Source organism: Mastacembelus armatus, chromosome 23 (genome assembly GCF_900324485.2).
Source record: "Mastacembelus armatus chromosome 23, fMasArm1.2, whole genome shotgun sequence".
Lineage (NCBI taxonomy): Eukaryota > Metazoa > Chordata > Actinopteri > Synbranchiformes > Mastacembelidae > Mastacembelus > Mastacembelus armatus.
In genome coordinates, this window is record NC_046655.1 from 14,956,599 (window position 1) to 14,977,646 (window position 21,048).

Here is a 21,048-nt window from a genome sequence, read left to right on the forward strand (position 1 = left end):
TCACACTGTGGAAACATCAGATCTGAGGCACTGGGAGGGGAAGAACATCAGCTGTGATGTGAGTGCAGGACACCTGTGAAGCTGACGACTCACCTGTGCAGACAATGATCAGAAACCAGCCCCAGGTGTTGCAGAGTTCTGGTTTCAGGAAGTTCCCCGTGGAAAGTTGTCTCTTCAGCACGACAAACTCTGATGTTTCCGTCACCAGTGACTCATATCTCGCTGAGCAGGAAGAAAACAAGGCCTTTCCATTTAACTTCTTGTCACTTTAAAGTCGACAATCGTGACACACTGTTGATATTTACACTTGGTTCCTGCTGCAGAAGCACAGCACCCACCTGAGGTGAGTCACACTCAATTTATTCCAACTCAAGTTACCCAGAACAAACCAGAGCTCTGAATCACTGCTGCTGAGGTGAATTCATCAAACATTAATAATCTCAGGGACTTTCGCTTCTCTGGCCTTGTGTCTGTGAAATAAGCTTTAAATACAAGTTCAGGCAATTAAAAAAAATGTAAGATAAACGTCAATCCAATTTATATATATATATATATTTTTTTTTTTTTTATATTATTCATATCATACCTAATATACATTTCATACTACTACTTTTACTTTGGCTACTTCAAGTACATTTGGATGATGATACTTTTACTGCAGTAACATTTTAATGCAGGACTTTTACTTGGAACACAGGATTTTTGCACTGTGGTATTTCTACTGTTACTGTAGTAGTATCTGAGTACTACTTCCTGTCTGTAGTTTCATCCCTTTCACATTGGTATCATGTTATCATAGAGTAAATTATTATTAACAAAATAAACCTGTAATTTGTCATGAACTCACAAAGCAGCTGAAAAATAATTTGGTGTCCTGACGCTGCTGTGGTTGGTTTGTTCATCCTGTTTATAAGAAACCAGGGTTTTGTTTTGACCTCTGTTCTTCTCACTCTTGGTCCAGCAGAACAACAAATAAAGCAGAGGTTCAGTATTTCAGCAGCAGAATTTCATTCCCCACAGTGTGTAGAAGGATTTGCAACAGCTTGTTGATCTTTATGTTGGCAAGTGAAGCTGTAATTCTTTTATAAGCCCATAAATAAAACTTTTTTCTAGGAAGTTTCTTGGAAAGAATTTATTAATCTGGTACTAATTATAATAAAAAGTACTATGACATAGTTTCTAATGATGTTGTTCACTTCCAGAACATTTGGTCCATATGAATATTTTAAAAAGAGGTCATGTGACCTCGGGGTCTGACTGAGGGCATTGAAACATAAAAATAACTTCTGTTTCACAACAGCTCTTCTGCCCGCTCTTATCAACATCACACACCCACAGGCTCCATTGTCTTTCTTATCACCGTTGTGTTTCTTATCAGTGACCTGGATCCCACACTGGGGCAACAACATCGTTACCATGACAACCAGAGTGTCATCGCCACGGTGATGCAACATCAGCTCCGCTCTCTCTGCTCAGCGAGTGTGTGTGTGGCGATAAAGTTTACGATGCTGCAGCTTCTGCTGCTGAACATTCAAGATTTATATAAACCAGAGTGGCTCTTTACTGCAGTAACAGTAGAAATACCACAGGGTAAAAGTACAGTGTTCCTGTTCTGCAGGGGAACAGAGTACATCCAAGGATGAAGTAGCACAACATGGAAATACTCAGGTAAAGTACAAATACTTCAGAGTTGTACTTAGGTACTTGAGTGAATGTACTGGGTTATTTTACACTAAGATCTATTTGTGCATGTTTTTGTTCAGTTATGTAACTGGTCTCATTGTGTCACTAATCATGTGTCTTTAGTAGCAAATTACTGCAGGACGCTGGTTAGACAGAAACTTCATTTTCCGTCTCCATGTTTCAATGTTTCAATGTTTAGGTCTCAGTCAGGACCTAAATCCTTAATCCGTGAGGGGCAGAGTGCAGTCCTGTTGCACCACCTCCTGGACAGACAGAGACTCACATTCACTGATGAGGAAACGTTTCATTTTGGTTGGTGCTGTTGAGTAAGATCCATGTTTTACAACACCACTGATTTGTTTTGTTGGATTTTTCACCTGTGTTGTGTGTGTGTGTGTGTGTGTGTGTGTGTGTGTGTGTGTGTGTGTGTGTGTGTGTGTGTGTGTGTGTTCTTGTTCACTGTTTGTACCATTTACACTCAATCTGAGCTGAAGCCTGCCCTGCCACCTGCTGGCTGAGGATGAAATGTCAACTTCAGGCTAAGAAACAAGGTAAAAATGATGTTTCTGCCTGATGACCTCATTTACATTACACACACACTCATTTCATCCATTGGTCTTATAATATATTATATTAATTATAGCAGCTTTACATTTGGGCTTAAGGCTGGAGAGTGTGTTATCAGTACAGATGAGTCTTGACCGGTTTATAGCGTCATCCACACACACACACACACGCACACATACACACACACACACGCACACACACACAGGTGTGTTATACGCCTACGTCTGGTGTGTGAACGTCTTTTACCTTTTCCTGTTCAAAGCTCAAAGTCCATCTGACAGACAGAGCCGATCCACAGTCGCCACAAACACCAGCAAGAGTAAAAAAAAAAGACCCTAAAGGAATATATTTCTCTCAGCTGAAACCACAGAAGAAGAAAGACACGCTTGGAGAAACTCCGAGGGTCTGAAATCTGAAGCCAGCGTCACAGATGGACTGTACCTGAGGAGGAGCAGGTCAGGTAAATCACACAGATCAGTGCTGAGCGACCCACCAGCGGCCATCTTGGAGAGACACACAGGTGTGTTTGAACAAATATGTCGGCTGCTGCAGGTCTGAGCTGTTATAAACATATCAGTCGTCTTTCAGCTTGAATTATGCACAAATACATCTGCTCATCATTACAGCCACAACAGAAACAGGTGTGGCTTTTTTTCATTTAACCCTTGACTGGTTAAAAACTAGACTCCACAGATGAAAACAAACATTAAAGCAAAAGTTGGTGATCCTGGAAAAACCAGTAAGAGGAAGTTTGATTTTGAAAAGATATCCCGGCCTTTGGTTTTGGGGGGGCCGTACTAAAGCCAGATCACACCAACACAGATTTCTTGAATCCCCCCCAAAACCAAACAAAAGTCACCATGGCGTCATTTTTCAGCACCTTTGCTCTCAGCTGTCGCCATCGTGGAAAAGCCAACGTTAATTCTGGTTTACGTCTTTGTAGTTGTAGTTTTCTCAAATACAGTTTGTGGCAAACAAAGCACATGTCCGCCTGCAATGCCTTGTGGGAGATTGAGTGTGGATGTGTATGACGTAGGTTGACAGGCCAATGGTTCTGTTCGGGCCGAGCACATTGATTGGTCAGGTTTTTTTAAAGCCCTGCTGCTGCCACAGATGATTTTTTTCTTTACGCTGTAAGTAAATCAGATTTATTCATTGCCAGAAGAAACAGAAAATGCTACTGGGAGAAACTGGACCTTTAACATGTGACAGAGAATACAGGATCCTACACTGATACGCAGAGCTCCAAACATGCTTTTTGCATCAGTTTCAAAACCTCCTCCACATTATCAGACAGTAAAAAAACAGGTGTCATTTCCTGTAAATCTTAATTATTTTTCCGATTATTTTCTCAGCGCCCCCCCACTGGGCAGCATGGAGCCCGAGAGCGGCCAGGTGCTGGGCGAGAACGAGGCGCTGCAGCAGTTCTTCAGTGGTGAGACGACTGTTGTGGTTATATTTGAGTTAATCGAGCGTTTAAGAGTTTGTTTTAATATCAGAATAAACAAACAGTGTCGTGAAGTGCAGAGTGAGGACCATTAGCATCTGTTAATAGATTTTATCCAAATATATAAAGAGAAGAAAATAAAACTGTGCAGATGGTCAAAACTGTGCAGGCCAGTCCAGAGTCCGGCGGACAGCTGGTCCAGCTGAGCTGCAGGTCTCATGTCTCTAAAAACGTGTGTGTGTGTGTGCAGGTCAGGATGTGAGTGGTGTGTTGGACAGTACTGTCGCCGTGGATACGAGCATCCTGGAGCAGTATCTCAGCAACGACATGGACGCCAGCAACTTGTAAGAACCAGACACACGCACTTTTCTATACTTGTGAGGACCCTCACCAACAGAACGACAACCCGAACCTTAACCACTGCAACTAAGGCTGCGTCCACATCAACAGAGCGTGGCTCACATTTCAGTTCAGTCTGTGGCAGTTTAGGAATCAACGGTGTTCACATGTTGACATGTTCACATGACACAGACATGGATGTGAAGGAACAAACACACAAACAGCAGATCTGATGGGACCAACAGGATGTTCTGGGATGTGGACGCAGCTTCAGTCCAACTCTAATTCTCTAATTCTAAACCTTAGTGAGGAACAGCCACATGACTTCAGAGGGCAGAAATGACACATGCTCAGGCTGAACGTTGTTTCTTTCTTCGCTGATTGATTATTGATCAGTGAAATTCACTTCAATCAATCCAGTGAGGTAGTTTTTACAGCTCATCTTCTGCTAAGTCAGATCCTGATTTTAACATTTGATTTTATATTTTCATTAATATTTACTCCTTATCAATGATCAAAGTCCAGAGCTGCAGTGAGTGAGTCAGGAGTAGACGTGAATGTACTGCTTTAAAAAGGATTAGAGTATAAAATCTAAAATGTACGAGAGTAAAGAAAAAGTACACATAGGAAAGGCAGAAAGAATAGTAGTAGTGGTAGTAGTAGTAATAGTAGTAAGGCAAATTTACTGTTTCATCTTCATTCATGGAGACATGCTTTGTTATATAACAGACATAAAAACTGGCCTAGTTGGTTATCAGCCGAGTGAAGGACTCGCCAGGTGCTCTGTAGAGCCAGGAGATCGTTTTAAAACAATATAACTCACATGTTATTAACACTAAAACTGATGTCACCAGGTATTTCACAGCTAATCAGTCCTACTTCATATCTTTGTCCCAGCATGCTCCCCGAGTCTCCTCCTGACTCGAGCTCAGAGGCCTGTTCACCTGCACAGATACCAGGTACCATCCCCAGCTCCACACGGACAGGACCACTGCTACCAGTACAGTTGGACTGGAAAAGATCTTTTTCTTCACCTGATGACTGAACTCAACCTTAATGACTATTTAACAAGCTAATGTGGCTAAGAGGCTAACCAGTAACATGCTACCACTTCATTTCTTTAGCCTGATAATATAATGTATGTCTCTGATTGACAGATCTCCAGCATGAATGCAGCTATGGGTCAAACCAGCAGACCGTTCAGGAAGTGCTCCAACACAGGGCCCAGTGCACCGCCTCCTCTTCCTGTTGTTTTAAGGATCGTGGCACCGACCTGCTGACCCACGATCAGCTCCGCAGTCTGGGTCTCACTAACACTTACATCAAGTCTGCACCCCCCCTGCCCCCCCTGCCCCCCCTGCTCCACCTCTACACCTGCATCCAAACCACTCACCTGGACACACACAGTACCTGGGTCCAGAGAGCCGCCTGCAGGGTTACAACCCGCCCACACCTCCTTCTCCCCCTCTGCCTCCATTAGGCACCTATGTAGCAGCCTGTCCTGATGTGGGTGTAGTCCCAAACCTGCCCACGCCCCCATCGACCTGCCTGCTGGGCTCTGCCTCCACAATATACACCTGGTAAACAGACTTTAGCATTGTTAGTTCTAGTTTTAGCAGGTTTGCAGTTAACTAATGGGCTAAGATAGGAGCAAAGATCAGTGATGAACAATCTCTGACTATGGTACTTAACCCATTTCCAAACTGTGACTCGTGGTTATTCTTGACATAATGATGTGAAGAGCAGAATTCGTTGGGACAGTGGAGACTCAGTCCATCAGTAATTAGCTGTGTGTGTCATTGTGCTTCAGCTCCCCGGAGACTAAAAAGCGGAGGAGATCTGAGTGTGAAGAACCATCGGCAGGAGGCGACGCTTCCTGCTGTGATGCTGACCGGACTCGTGGTGGGGGTGTAGGTGGTGGAGGACTAACCCTGGGATCCCACCAGCTGCTGAACTGGGAGCATTACAGACCAGAACAGTGGAGCACTTGGTACAGCAGCGGCTACCAGATACTGTGAGTAACAGAACCGGCTGAATTTTTATTGTGGATCTGTCCAGTTGTTGAGACACTTTGCTGTTGTTGCCAGGGCTCCACCTGCCTACTATGTGGACACAGATAAAGGCTTCAACTACTCCGCAGCTGACGAGGCCTTTGTGTGCCAGAAGAAGAACCACTTTCAGGTCACAGTGCACGTTGGTGTGGCTGCAGAGCCGCAGTACGTCAGAACAGCCAGCGGGCCACAGCAGGTCGACCACTTCCTGATAAAAGTGTTTGGAGTCAAGGTGCGTACAGGAACTGAACGAGCACAGTTACCTCCAGCTTAACATCAGTACTGGAAGCACTGGAGCTTTGAGTCACACCTGTTGAAGATGTTGTCCCAACGAGCCGTTTCAGTAGTTCATGTCTGATTCCTCTTACAGCTGGAGGCTCCGAGCCACCAGGTGACCATCGAACAGTCTCGACCTGACCGCAGCAAGAAGCCCTTCCACCCTGTCAGGTAGGTCACACCTGTATCTCTACATGCAACGAGGAAGCCACATAACAGTGTTTGCTCCCTGACTATTCATCACAGTCAGTTGTTTATGTCTAATATGTTCCACTAGAAGCTTTATTTTTAAAAGGAACTATTTTTTTACTTCTGTGCATAATATACTGAAATCAAGTTGTAAAAATACGAACATTTAAAGAGGTTCTGAACCTCCAGGGTCAGTCTACCTGGTGGCAAACTCACCAGAGTGACTCTCAGTCGGCTGCACTTCAGTGAGACGACGGCCAACAACATGAGAAAGAAAGGCAAACCCAATCCAGACCAGAGGTACGAGAGTGTTTCTGTGTATGTGTGTGTCTGTGTCTGTGTTTACCTGTATGTGTGTGTAGGTGTTTACCTGTATGTGTGTGTAGGTATTTTCAGATGGTGGTCGGTCTATATGCTGCAGTGAAAGAGGAAACCTTCCCGCTAACAGCTCTGGTGTCAGAGAAAATCATCGTCAGGGTAACTCCAACAGTAAATCAATAACCAATCAATCAATAAGTCGCTGACTCCAACAGAGACATTGAGTGTTAGGGGTGTCTCCTTCCTGCAGGCGTCTAACCCTGGTCAGTTTGAGATAGACGGGGACGCCCTGTGGCAGCGTGGGGCGGTGCAGGACTCGGTGGTCTGTCCAGGCCGGGTGGGCATCAACACAGACTGCCCTGATGAGGCATTGGTCGTCTGCGGTAACGCCAAGGTGATGGGCGCCGTCATGCAGCCGTCTGACTGCCGTGCCAAGCAAAACATACAGGAGGTAAATACGTTAGCGTGAGTCTACATTCGTAAAAATCTAATAAATAATAATAAATAATAATAATAGATTCTAAACTGTCTTCTTGTTTGTCAGGTGGACTCTGAGCAGCAGCTGAAGAGAATCACTCAGATGAGAATCGTCGAGTTCGACTACAAATCAGAGTTTGCTTGCGCTATGGGAATAGACCACACCCACCAGACAGGTAACACCTGACACCAGGTGAGTTGGGAATACATGGGCTGGATATAACAACATGATCATGTGACATCTTTTCAGGTGTAATAGCTCAGGAGGTGAAGGAGCTGTTGCCGTCAGCGGTGATGGAGGTTGGAGATGTCACCTGCTCCGACGGAGAGAAGATCAATAATTTCCTCATGGTGGACAAGGTAAATTAACCGTTTCCAGCCTGTGGTGTTTTCACCCCCGTTGGTTGGATTTGAATCCGTTTTCGACTTGTGTAGAATTTGTATGTCCCTGACACGTCTTCCTCTTCCTCCAGGAGCAGATATTCATGGAGAACGTCGGGGCGGTGCAGCAGCTGTCGAAACTCACCGACAACCTGGAGACTCGAATAAAAGAGCTGGAGGTCTGGAACCGCCGACTGGCCAAGCTGAAGAGCCTGACAGGCAGCCTGCGCTCCACCAGGTCCCCATCCCTTCACCCACTCATCTGCCATTCATCCATTCATCTGTTCACTTACACAGGGTGGACAGAGTCAAACAAACATCATATAGTGACGTTTATACACATATTACACAACATGCAAATGATATATTTACCTGGTGAGCTGCAACATTGTCATTTAAAAACATTTGCACCAGTGCAGCCCTGAGGGTTTAGTTTAAAATCAGCACAGCCCTCTATGATCTGTGTGGTTCAGGTCACACTGCAGCTCGTACAGAACCATGGAAAACATGGTGCCGAGTGTGTGTTACATAAACGTTGTGTCTTATCTGAGCCTCAGTGCAAATCACAGTTCAAGGTCAGAGCAGTTTCTCTGAATGAAAGGCAGCAGCTGTTATTAGCTAAAGGTTGTGAAATGTCTGTTTATTGAAAGTTCTGATAGTTTCATGGTCAATTATTATATTTTTATCTGTTAGTTATTGGTTAACTCTCTTCACAAAACCAACTTTCAGTTTGTTTCCACATAGGAATGACATTGTAATTGGCAATAAAACAACATTTTGAATTTTACATCTGATTATTTAACTTAAACGAAAGTAAAGGGATTTCAGAATAAAAGCTGGAGTCCTTTCATTTACTCCAACAGGAAACACAGCAGCGTGTCGACGACGTCGAGTCCTGACGCACGTAAGACTGAGGATGTTCAGGAGGACGGCTGGAGTCATAAAAACTGTGTGCAGCATAAAATCTTCCAGGCCAGTGTCTTCGCCCTGCTCGCCACCTTGGCCTTCTGGTGAGGCATGATGTCACTTCCTGTTTTTACTACGTAGAAACAATATTTTACAGAAGAAGAAATCTATTATTTGTGTTTGTGCACAGCGCCATCTCTATCACCGCTCTGTACCTGGTCAACTTCAAGGAGAAAGATTTTGACATCTTTCCTGGTGGGAGGTAAATAATCAAAACCTTTGTCTTTACATCCAGTCACCAAACACCTAAACACCTAAACTACCAGTAACACCGAACCCTCAGTGTGTAGAGTCACACAAACATGACTTCACTGTGTCAAAGGCTGCTGAGGTTTCCAATAACAAAGCTCAGTCTCCTGTGTGCTGTTGTTTTCCTGTTAGCAATGGCAGCATGGTTCCTGTGCACACCACAGCATGGACCAGTGCAGGTAAAGTCCACAGCTATAACACGTAACCACTCGCTAGTGAGTGAGATGATTCTGACTTCTGCTAATGTCTCTTCACCCTGCACAGTGATGTGACATGACTGATCTGTAATTAGCAGCAACTGTAACTCCACCTTAGGTCTTCCAGTGCCGCCGACCGGTCCGACCGGGCCCTGGCCCCCTGATGTCCACTTCTGTGACCTGCTGTACTGTGATCACGTGTATTGCTGCCCCTCAGCAGCAGGTGGCAGCGCCGAGTCCAGCACCACTACTAGGCAGTCAGCTGAAGTAGAAGAGTCCGATGAGACCGGTAATGACGAGCTCACTGACAGTAGGAAGCACAAAAACTGAGAGAAATACAATAATTCCAGTGTATGTGTGCAGAATGCATATTGATCATAAATTAATGAAATAAATTAAATGACTCACAGATAAAGACACACTCGGGCCTCGTGTGATGCTGATTTCTTGATTCACGGTTTCTGGGTTTTTCTCTGCAGACAGAAGAAACGAAGATTTTTATCATGAGCTGAAAAACGCCAGAGACTGTGAGTGTTTGCTCTGCACAGTTTTAAGAAGTGGACTGTAGCTGCTCTAACTAACAGCCAGATGGGCTGTTCCCTGTAGTTTAACTCCCAGTGTGATTTCATCCATTTATTTGATCTGACCCCAGTGTGCATCAACACAGCATGTTATAGCCTTATCTGTGTGTGTGTGTGTGTGTGTGTGTGTGTGTGTGTCAGGGACCAACACCACCATCCAGACTTTCATGATCAAAGAGAACCTGCAGCGGATTGACAGCAAATACTGTCTAAGAGACGAATGTGGGTAAGTAAGAAAAGAGAAACGCACCAGAATTTTAGGAATATGCCAAAATCTTCCATCCAGGACTTAAAATGAAATGATCTGACTTATTTGACTTGTTATTGATGAGGTGTGTGGATTATACACTGATCAGGTGCGATTTGTGTCCTCCAGTCCAGGTCGATACGTCTTCAGAGTTCCCATCAGCCAGTTTGTCCCAGTCAACATGAGGGTCACTCTGCTCATGAAGTGAGTTCTGACTATCTGCTGGAAAACACACCCATCACCCAGTATTAATATATGATAGAATCACTCCATCATTACAGCCTTGGATCGTCTCCTTTCTATAACCAGTTTTAAACTTTTGAACCTTTCTTGGAAACTCCTGTTGGTGTTTATGCTAAATGAAGCTGTTGGGTAACAGCTGGGTAACAGCTGGGTAACAGCTGGGTAACAGCAGGGTAACAGCTGGGTAACAGCTGGGTAACAGCAGGGTAACAGCAGGGTAACAGCTGGGTAACAGCTGGGTAACTGAGCTGATCTTTCTGGATTAACTTTTTGTTTTCGGGGTAGTTCCACAGAGCTGCTGGTGGTTCATCTGTGCAGCTTTGACGAGTCGTTGGCCTGCTCGGCCCTGCTGGATCTCAGCACTGTGACAGGGAGCGTATACCCATCGAACACACAGGTACGCACCAGCAGACATGTTTGTTTTTACCTGTTGGGCTACAGGTAGAAGGAATGTGTATTGCAGACGTGGTGTTAAGGTATTTCTCACATAAAAAGATGATGATGATGATGATGATGGTGGTAGTAGTGTTAAACGTGTGTAAAATAATGCACAACACCTTTCAGGTGTTCAGTCAATGCAGACGTCATATAACTTTCATAAAATACTGGAGAAATGTGAAATAAGATTCAAAGCTGCTTAAGGGGAAACTAAAGGCGAAACTGGATGTTAAGGGGTTTGAAGCCTGTACTGAATGAGCTTAGAACCGACCTGTGTGTGTGTGTGTGTGTGTGTGTGTGTTTCTGCAGGGTGAACATGAATGGCAGCTCCACGTGGCTCGTCTTTATCACAGCTCGTATCACTTCCGCTCCACAGTGGCTGTAAGAAAACAATTTTTCTTTTTATATAAGTGTTTTTAAGGATTTGTGTCGTGGCCTTTGAGCCTCAGGCAGAGGAGGGAAATCACACAAGACTGATGGTTGGACTAACACGTTGTTGGTTTGTTGCAGCATTTCCCTTTAATATCACACAGAGCTCCAGCCTACCGGTCTGTTTGACCACTGTCATGTCATTAACTGGTGACCACCTTTATATTTTTAGTGTTTACAATATTAATAATGAACGTTAATAATGGAAGTGACTCTCTCTCTGCAGGGACAGGCAGACTGCAGTACTGACCATCACTACGCGGGGGCGCTCTTCACCGACTACCACTTTTACTTCTACAGACGCTGCACAGACTCATAGACTCACATTTACAGACCAGTAACCGACCATTTCAGTGCTTTTCTGACCGTCGCCTCCTCTGATGTTGTGTTGTCTGTTTTTTTTTAACTGTAAAGGTGTTTTTATCGTGAAATAACCGACTGTTGCTGATGTTCTCAGATCAGACACAATATCTGCTAAATGTATTGACTTTTATTCTCATGTCTTTTCTGCTTCATGAGAGAACATTCAGCACTTCACCCCCATGATTCATCAGACGCAGACGCTGTTTTTTCCACCTTTAATGAGGTTAATGTGATTAATCAGCCTGGAAATGAGTAAACTCATTAAAATGAAGCACTTCTGTTTTTCTGTGAAGTGCTGACTGAGTTATGGAACCAGATTACATTTTCAGTATCTTCAAGTACTGTGAGTTCTGAGATACTTTTTTGAGAATAACAGATTCCTTAGAATTAAACTTGGATTTGTAACTCACATAGTCATTAACACCAACTTAAATCCTAAATGCTCCAATTTTAGAGTAAATTATCCAGTTAAATCATAGACTCTGCTGTGGACGTGTAGTTTTTTGTCTGAATAAAACCAAAATACTTTAAAAAACACAATGTTTTTTCATCTTACCACTCAGTAGTAATTAAAGAGAAGGATAAAATACTGCTAAACACAATGTAAACACTGCAAACAACAGAGTGAAAGATGTTGAACTGAATCCTGGCTGCTGTAGTTCACATGAAACACTAAGAAACAGGAATTTAGTTTGTTCAAAGTATTACTGCAGTAAAAGTCCAAAAGTACCAGCATCCAAAAGGTAAAGGTGGAGCTGATGTTAACTACCTTATATACTTCTAATTTGAAGTACTTTATGTACTCCTGGGTAGCTGACATTAACTACCTTATATACTTCTAATTTGAAGTACTTTATATACCGCCGGGTAGCTGACGTTAACTACCTTATATACTTCTAATTTGAAGTACTTTATATACTGCTGGGTAGCTGACGTTAACTACCTTATATACTTCTAATTTGAAGTACTTTATATACCGCTGGGTAGCTGACGTTAACTACCTTATATACTTCTAATTTGAAGTACTTTATATACCGCTGGGTAGCTGACGTTAACTACCTTATATACTTCTAATTTGAAGTACTTTCCATACTGCTGGGTATCTTGTGAATTTCCCCCTAGGGATCAATAAAGTTTGATGATCAGACTGTATTTTGTTGGATCCATCTGATTCTGAAAAGGAACTAAAGTTCTCAGATAAATGTAGAGCAGGAAAAAGTCCAAGGTTTGACTCTGACATGTAGTGAAGTCCAAGGACGAAGTAGCGCAACATGGAAATACTCCAGTAAAGTACAAATACCTCACAGCTGGACTGAAGTAAATGCAGCGAGTCACTTTCCAGCACTGACCACAGTGATGACTAATTCAGGTGGAGGAGGTGCAGCACAAGCACCAAACTAATGAGGCGTTGGAGAGGAAGGTAAAGTTGCAGGACGGAGACAAACTCCACAGTGAAAACACAGAAACAGGAGGACAAACGGCTCAAAGTGAGTATTTGCATCATTTCACTGGTTTTGATTATTCAGCTTTTCCAAATAGAAATCTGAAATCTACTGTTGACTGAGTTCTGCCCTGATGTTATAAAGAATACTTCACCATTTTTAATGGCTGTATTGTGGGTTTTATTATTTTCCTTTGTTTGTTATTTTGGAAATATTTATTAAACCCATCAGAATATTTCATCCATGGATCCAGACTCAACCAGCTGTTCTTGCCCTGTTATATCTGCATGTCTGACTGAATTTCTCCACATACTAGATAATCTAAAATTCAGTGATAGAGCGTTGGCATTGTAGTTTTATTTTGTAGTTTCAGCTTAAAACTGTATATTTTAGGCTTTGAGGTGAGTTCTACCTACAGTAGATGAGTCTGTGTTCTGTGAGTTTCTGTTTGTCTGCGAATAAAAGTAGAAAATTTACATTTAACACATATTAAAATGAAAAATCATTTACTTCTGAACTTCTGAAAATATCCTGTGGATGTATAAGATATAGACAGATAGATAGATAGATAGAACATACATGTTAAATTTGATTTTACCTTTAAGGAGCTTTGGTGTAACCAGGTGTAACGCCGATACAGGTAACTAATCTGTACACTGAGAGTGTGTGTGTGTGTGTGTGTGTGTGTGTGTGTGTGTGGTGTCATCTGTCGCCTGGAGACTGATGGACACGTCTCCTGTCGCCACGGTAACTGTTGTTGAGGGAAACTGTCTCCCTCCTCCTCTTCTGTCTGAGAACATGTAATTACCTGATACTCTATCTTGTGTGTGCTGCAGGGCATTATGGGAGTTCGTCACCTCTCCCTGATCAAGGAGGAGTCGGACAGCAGAGAACACAGGTAACAGCTGATTGGCTGGTTGGGTTTAGCTGATTGGTCTGATCCAACCAACTTTGTCACTGTATCTACATCAGCTCCTTTTTGCTCCTGTCTTTATTACTACGGCCACTAGAGGCTGCTCAATCCCAAGATGCATCACTACAGGCCTTGTTTTCTCTTTATTCTGACAACAAACAACAGCTGAGGCAAAAACAAACTTCTATCTGCACCATGTCTGTGCCTCTGTGACCCTGGTTCAGTTTATCTGCTGCTCATTTGGACTTTGTGGCTGTAAAATGTAAAGTCACAAGAACAGGAACAGCTTTTATTCTGGGGACATTATTTTGGAGCTTGAGCACAGAAACAGGAGGCGACTGGTTGAGTTTAGAGTTTGAATTAAATGTGATATGTCCAAATAAAACCCTGGATGGAAACATTGTTGGAGGAGCTGGAAACTCAGCCTGGTCAATCAATCTGATAACATAGTGAGTGTGATACTCTCCACCGAAGCGCGACCTTGGCAGAGGGATCCGTTACCGTGATCAGAGCCGTAAACAAATCTGAATGGAAACTGGTTTACATGGATGGTCAGTGTGTGTTTGTGTGTGTGTTTAGCAGCTCTGTCACTGAACACAAAGCTGCTGCTCGACAACATGAAAACATGATGAAGTGAAACATGAACTCATCTCTTTTCGTCAGCACCTGTTTCCTGCCTCCTGTCGTCCAGCAGCAGCAGCCGACAGGCAGAGCAGGTGAACCAGGTGTGCATGAGCCAGGCGGACAGGAAGTGACAGTTCTGTGTGAGCAGCAGAAGAAGAAGCTGGAAGACAACGGGGGCCTGCTGGAGGAGGTAACGTTTATATTAACACGGTCACATGACCGGGCTAAAACACTGAGGAACAAACAATGTGATCAGAGCTGAAGCTTTTAGCCAATTAATCAATTAGTTGATCAATAGAGAAGTGACTTTGATGATTTTTCACAGACTTTTAGGGTGAATTCTAAAGATTTGTGTTGATATAGAAAAGTTGTTCACTTATTTTGTTTATGATGTACACTGTATAAAATCGATAAAATCTAAATAAAATCACAAATGTGTGTTTGTCAGTTGGGTCGTATCCAGGCAGAGATTGAGGAGTCTCTGTGTCTGGATGTGAAGCAGCAGAAAGAAGCTGAAATCCTCCGTCAGCAGGAGAACAAGCTGCGATGGCAAAACCTGTGTTACCTCAGTCTGAGCCAGCGTGTCGCCAAGTGTGCACAAACCAAAACTCAACCTTCAACTATAACTGCAAACCATCTTTCTGCTGCATGTTCAGCAACTAACAGAGCTTTGTGTTTCTGTTGTTTGTGCCCACAGACCCTGGGTCAGCAGCTACTTCAGAAAGTTTCCCATGCACATCTACTGTCTGCCCGTCCAGACTGCCAGGCACAGGAGCAGGACCTGTGGGCTGAAGAAGAGGAGATGACAGAAGGGGGCTTCATGTTGTATCTGATATCTGCTGGAAATACTGTTGTTTTTGGTACTTTTTTATTTGGTTGGCTCCCTCATCCATCGTTCTTTTCTGTACTGTTTGATGTGCAATAAAACAATAAGGTGTTGTGTCCACTGTATGAAATGATGTGTCTTTACAAGGCAAATCTAATATTAATATGAACCACCAAGTTCCTCTGGTGTTTTCTGAAACATGGCAGGGTCTGTGTAAAATATATATCAACTACTAAACTATTAGAATCATTAAACAAATTAAACAGAGGCAATAGAAACCAAGTGTTGGAGAAGGATGTGAAAGATTTGATTTTGCTATAATAAGAAAATAATAAATACAAAATGATAATTTTAATAGTTATTTAGCTGATACTGCAGCTGACTCACATCACTAGGAAGCACACTGCACCAAAACATATCAAATTGCACTGATTCATACAGTATATCGCCTTAAAACAGACTTTTTTAAACAAACCTATCGGCTGCATCTTTTCCGTTATCTGCCTAAAACGCAGCATTACGTTTTTACGTAACTACGTCACCCCTACGTCCAGTCCTTCTCCTGTGTGCGTGCACGGCTTCAGCTCTGAAACACAGTCATCATGGTGAGTTTTTACTTTATTTATTCGTTTTGTAAACAGACAGAAACAGTTAGAAATGAATGTTTTCACCTCTCGTGTGACCAAAGTCACACAGACTCCGTTAAATTGTTTATCAGTTGTTTGTTTAGTTCGTAGCGTCTGTTTAGCTCTGAGCCGGCGAGTAAGCACATGGGCGTTATGAATGTGCTAACGGCTAAGCTAACCGCGTAGTTTGAGGGGTTTTAATCTCAGTGGTGGAGCTGGCGGTGTTTTGGGACCTTTCCTTCATTCATCTTATTGTAAATGTCAAGTTTAATGTGTCCGTGCTCGCAGTTTCAGTGCGTGTTCCCGTTCTTCTCAGCTAGCTTGTTAGCATGCTAGTTTAGCTTGTCATCCGGGCTTTGTGCTGTCAAACGGGAACAAAATGAGAGACTTCAGCATTTTTTGAGTTAAGGCAGAAACGAAAATTTAAGTCTGAATGAATCGGCGTGAAGCCTCCCTCCGTCAGTAAATGTTGTTATTAACATTTGTATGGTTTGAATTTTATTTTTTGCTAATTTGTCTGAAAGATTCTAGCGGTTTCCATGATGACAGGGGCGGGGTTCGACCGCTGCTGCCTTCACGGCTGCTCGGAATAAAATATTGTCCACCACTGTCTCAGTTTCATGCATTGTTCAATAGCGATTATTATAAATGTTGATCGATTGCTCTTAAAAATAAATGTGAACAACAGACATGATTTTGATTGATGGCTCTTTGTAGGCATCCTTATCGATGGCCCCGGTCAACATCTTCAAACATGGAGCTGATGAGGAAAAGGCTGAAACTGCACGACTGGTGGGTTTGTCTGTGTCTTTTTGTGGTTTTGATGTTGGTGTTAAGTTATTGAGTTATTTCTTGTTGTTTAGTACCAGTGAAGCCTGAGATGAACGTTTTTGTGTTTCCTCTGCAGTCCTCCTTTGTGGGCGCCATAGCTATTGGAGACCTGGTGAAAAGCACTCTGGGACCAAAGGGGATGGTGAGTCCATCTAAACCAACCTGGATAGTCATGTTTGCTTTTACTTTGGATTTGTTTCATGAGTCTTTAGTGTTTTTAACTTTAGGCTGCATTTCAATCTGTGCATGGTGGCAGTTTAGGAGTTTAGTTCACACCAGAGCTGGATACATGTTACTGATAGACTTGGATGTGAGGGAATAAACACACAAGCAGCAGATCTGATGGAATTTTCAGGACATTCAGGCACAAACACTCAAAAATCTGTTTTCTCGGTCGTTCTCTCAGGATAAGATCTTGTTGAGTGGGGCCAAAGGCACTTCAGTTACAGTGACCAACGATGGAGCGACCATCCTGAAAGCCATCGGCGTCGACAACCCTGCTGCCAAAGTTCTGGTTGGTGAGTACAGGCGTTGTAAATCTGCTGGTCTGGCTGCAGCACTGGTCATAAACCATCAACCGCCAGATGTTGACTCAGTGGTGCAGTAATCAGCTCATGTCTGTAATAAAGAGCAAAGCTGAATACAATGCTGTGAAACAATATTTGTACTTTAAGAAGCTTGAACTGAGTGTGAGCTGAAATGAAATGTTTGTGCTCTCAGACATGTCGAAGGTTCAGGACGATGAAGTTGGAGATGGGACGACCTCCGTCACCGTGCTGGCCGCCGAGCTGCTGAGGGTAACTGAATGTTTAGTCAACGCTTCCATACAGCGTTTCTGCTGAGAGCAGAGAAGTCGTCGTTCTGCAGCTGCTCTTTAACCATGACCTTTGCTGTTGCAGGAGGCCGAACTTCTCATCGCCAGGAAGATTCACCCTCAGACCATCGTGTCCGGGTGGAGGAAGGCGACTCAGGCTGCCAGAGAAGCTCTGAAAGAGGCTGCTGTCGACCACAGGTCAGACTGGAAACGTTACTGCAGTGCAGCTTTTATCTCACTAGAGAAAGTGTATAAAAACATTCCTGCAGCTGTATTTGTCAGATCATTTTTGCTAAGAAAGAAAGAAACACTGAACTCCTCTGCCAAGACAAAACGCACTGATCTGACACCACATGCTGGTTTTAGTGCTGATGCTCTTGTACTTTTACTACAGTAGCATTTTGAATGCAGGGGCACGTCTTCCACTGCTTTTATAGCAACAAATGTACATCATCAGTTTGTTCATGACACCAAACTCATTTACTTAGTCTTCTCCTTTTTCTTCCTCTCTCCTCATCCTTTTGGTCTCCATAGCAACGACCCGGCTCGCTTCCAGGAGGACCTGCTGAACATCTCCCGGACCACGTTGTCGTCCAAACTGCTGACCCACCACAAAGACCATTTCGCCCGGCTCGCTGTCAACGCCGTCATGAGGCTGAAAGGCTCTGGAAACCTGGAGGCCATCCACATCATCAAGAAGCTGGGAGGGAGCCTCACCGACTCCTACCTGGATGAAGGTGAGGACGCGTGTTGTCATAGCCCCACCCCGAGGAGGATGTCTCGCCTCCGATTGGCTGCTGTGACATCATGTCTGTTTGTGCTGTGTCCAGGTTTCCTGTTGGACAAGAAGATTGGAGTGAACCAACCAAAGAGGCTGGAGAACGTCAAGATCCTGATCGCCAACACCGGCATGGACACCGACAAGATCAAGGTGCACACACACACTTTGTCCTCACCTGAATGACCTGAATGACCTGAATTACTGTCCTGCACTGCTTCAACACCCTGCAGCTTCTGCAGCTCACCCAGAGACTGAGAGCAAGAATGACTGTTGGTGTACTCGGCGTAATGTGTGTGAATCCACCTGGTTTAGTTTATTGTGTGTGTTTGTCTCAGATTTTTGGCTCCAGGGTTCGTGTCGACTCGACGGCGAAGGTCGCAGAGATCGAACTCGCAGAGAAAGAGAAGATGAAGGAGAAAGTCGACCGGATCCTGAAGCACGGGATCAACTGCTTCATCAACAGGTACAAAGGCTTTTCCAGAATAAGCGTCAGTTGCAGTGTGAGATGAAGTGCAAGCCTTAGTCGAGCTCACTCAGGAAACACTTGAGCAGTTGCTCACACATTTGTTCACGTTTGACGACTGCAGCTCAGTTTCTGGGGTTTTCTCTGCTCAGGCAGTTGATCTATAACTACCCGGAGCAGCTGTTCGCTCAAGCCGGAGTCATGGCCATCGAACACGCAGACTTCGCCGGAGTGGAACGCCTGGCTCTGGTCACTGGTGCGTCCACACACACACACACACACTCACACACACACACACACACACACACACCAATGTTTAGCAGTTTTTCTTTACAGCTCTGCAAAAAACTGCAAATCATTTATAAGGAAAGTAAATTTCCAAAAAGATCAAAAGAGCAAATTTTAGCTAAGCCACATTAAGAAGCTGTATCACCATAAGAACATTTAGCTATAAAACATTCAAAATAGTTTTTGGTCGTTTCAAGCCCAGAATCTGAAGATTGTGGTTCCTGCTTTACAAATGTGGCTTTTTAAACTGCTTTTCATTTTCCTTCATGACAGCAACATGAATGTTTTGTGTTTGTGTTCAGGTGAAGGTGTTTATTTGTGTTTGTGTTGTTTGTTTGTGTTTAGGTGGAGAGATCACCTCCACCTTTGACCACCCTGAGCTGGTGAAGCTCGGTCACTGTAAACTGATCGAGGAGGTGATGATCGGAGAAGACATGCTCATCCACTTCTCCGGAGTCGCCATGGGTACGAACACACGCACACAGTCACATGATCCACAGGTCTCTTCAGGTCAGCGACTTTAACCAGTGACCTCTGACCCTCAGGCGAGGCGTGCACCATCGTCCTGCGCGGAGCGACCCAGCAGATCCTGGACGAGGCGGAGCGTTCGCTGCACGACGCGCTGTGTGTGTTGGCTCAGACTGTGAAGGAGCCGCGGACCGTCTACGGAGGAGGTGCCACACACAGTCTGCTGCTTCTAACCAAAGCAGACAGCTCAGTTGTTTTAGCCCTAAAACTGAATTGAACTGTTAAGAAATTTAAATGAAAACTAACTGGTTGAACATAAATGACGAGTAATAGTTAGTTGTTCAGTCACACTCAAGAAAAGGGGAATTCCTGTGAAATGTTGTGAAACGTTGATTCTCTATGTCCGGCTCCTCGTCCTCAGGCTGCTCCGAGATGCTCATGGCCAAAGTGGTCAGTGATCTGGCCAACAGGACGCCAGGGAAGGAGGCGGTCGCCATGGAGTCGTTTGCCAAGGCTCTGAGGATGGTACGGGCACGGTTCTGTTTCCTTTTTCATGTTCTGAGGAACTACAGACAGATGTTTAGTCAGGACAGATGTGCACAGTATGAAACTTGTTGCTCATTCTGATGAACAAAATCTTCTCTTCCAGCTGCCGACGATCATCGCCGACAACGCCGGCTACGACAGTGCCGACCTGGTGGCTCAACTGAGAGCTGCACACCAGGAGAACAAGAGCACGTTCGGCCTGAGTGAGTTCATGGCACAGCACGCAGCGCTCGGTTTATTAGGAACACAGAGCTAGAAAGTGTTTGGTGTCGTAGCGTACGTGAGAACGGTTCTAATTGTGCTCAATAACCTCAGAGGGTCTTTCCACACAAACGTCCTGCGTGTGCTTTGCCCTGCAGACATGTCTGAAGGCGTGGTGGGCAACATGGTGGAGCTGGGCATCACAGAGTCTTTCCAGGTGAAGTGTCAGATGCTGCTTAGCGCCTCTGAGGCCGCGGAAATGATCCTGCGAGTCGACAACATCATCAAAGCTGCACCCAGGTCAGTCCCACCCCCACCTGTACACAGGTAACATGAATGGTAACATGAGACTGAAGGTCCTGGTCTGACCATTGCTGCCTGTTTCCTGACTGTTTTCACAGAAAGAGAGTTCCTGACCATCACCCCTGCTAGAGGAACAGGAGGGTGAGAAGACCCAGGAGGGATCCGTTTATTTATCACCTCAGTAGTTCAACTCTGCTGTCTTTTCCTTTTTCAACTCTCACTGTGGAAGCAATGCACAGGCTAGCTGGCTAACGCTAGCTGACGTCAGACACGGCTAACTTCAGTAGCACAGCTAATGCTAGCAGGGCTGATGCTAATCACTTAGCTGCTGTTGACAGAGACCAACAGCAGCTAAGTGTGAAGCTGATATGATATGAATGTTTGTGATGCTAACATTAGCTGGAGGGTGGCTGTGCTAACCTTAGAAGGTTGGATGTTGTTTTGTTTACTGAAATAAAAGAACCATCAGCAGCTTTGTTTG

General features: G+C 44.2%; 2 protein-coding genes across 2 annotated transcripts; both read left to right on the forward strand.

The window, feature by feature from the left end:
* Positions 1-2,114: 2,114 nt before the first annotated feature.
* Positions 2,115-11,976, forward strand: myrfl (myelin regulatory factor like). Its single transcript, XM_026326354.1, is given in 26 exon segments — positions 2,115-2,234; positions 2,513-2,770; positions 3,606-3,685; positions 3,948-4,041; positions 4,934-4,995; positions 5,194-5,369; positions 5,372-5,616; positions 5,847-6,050; positions 6,124-6,319; positions 6,458-6,534; positions 6,742-6,852; positions 6,939-7,029; positions 7,121-7,321; positions 7,415-7,523; positions 7,598-7,707; positions 7,821-7,966; positions 8,592-8,738; positions 8,825-8,896; positions 9,076-9,122; positions 9,259-9,429; positions 9,620-9,667; positions 9,863-9,947; positions 10,098-10,172; positions 10,497-10,608; positions 10,959-11,030; positions 11,305-11,976. Coding segments are annotated over 24 exon segments (2,805 nt in total). The 5' UTR covers positions 2,115-2,234; positions 2,513-2,770; positions 3,606-3,624; the 3' UTR covers positions 11,398-11,976.
* Positions 11,977-15,757: 3,781 nt separating this feature from the next.
* Positions 15,758-21,038, forward strand: cct2 (chaperonin containing TCP1, subunit 2 (beta)). Its single transcript, XM_026326292.1, has 16 exons — positions 15,758-15,851; positions 16,590-16,664; positions 16,780-16,845; positions 17,110-17,221; positions 17,424-17,500; positions 17,603-17,715; positions 18,052-18,254; positions 18,348-18,448; positions 18,634-18,761; positions 18,914-19,017; positions 19,395-19,514; positions 19,595-19,723; positions 19,939-20,042; positions 20,167-20,266; positions 20,423-20,564; positions 20,666-21,038. Exons 1-16 carry the CDS (start codon positions 15,849-15,851, stop codon positions 20,694-20,696), a joined length of 1,608 nt encoding a protein of 535 aa, XP_026182077.1. The 5' UTR covers positions 15,758-15,848; the 3' UTR covers positions 20,697-21,038.
* Positions 21,039-21,048: the final 10 nt, after the last annotated feature.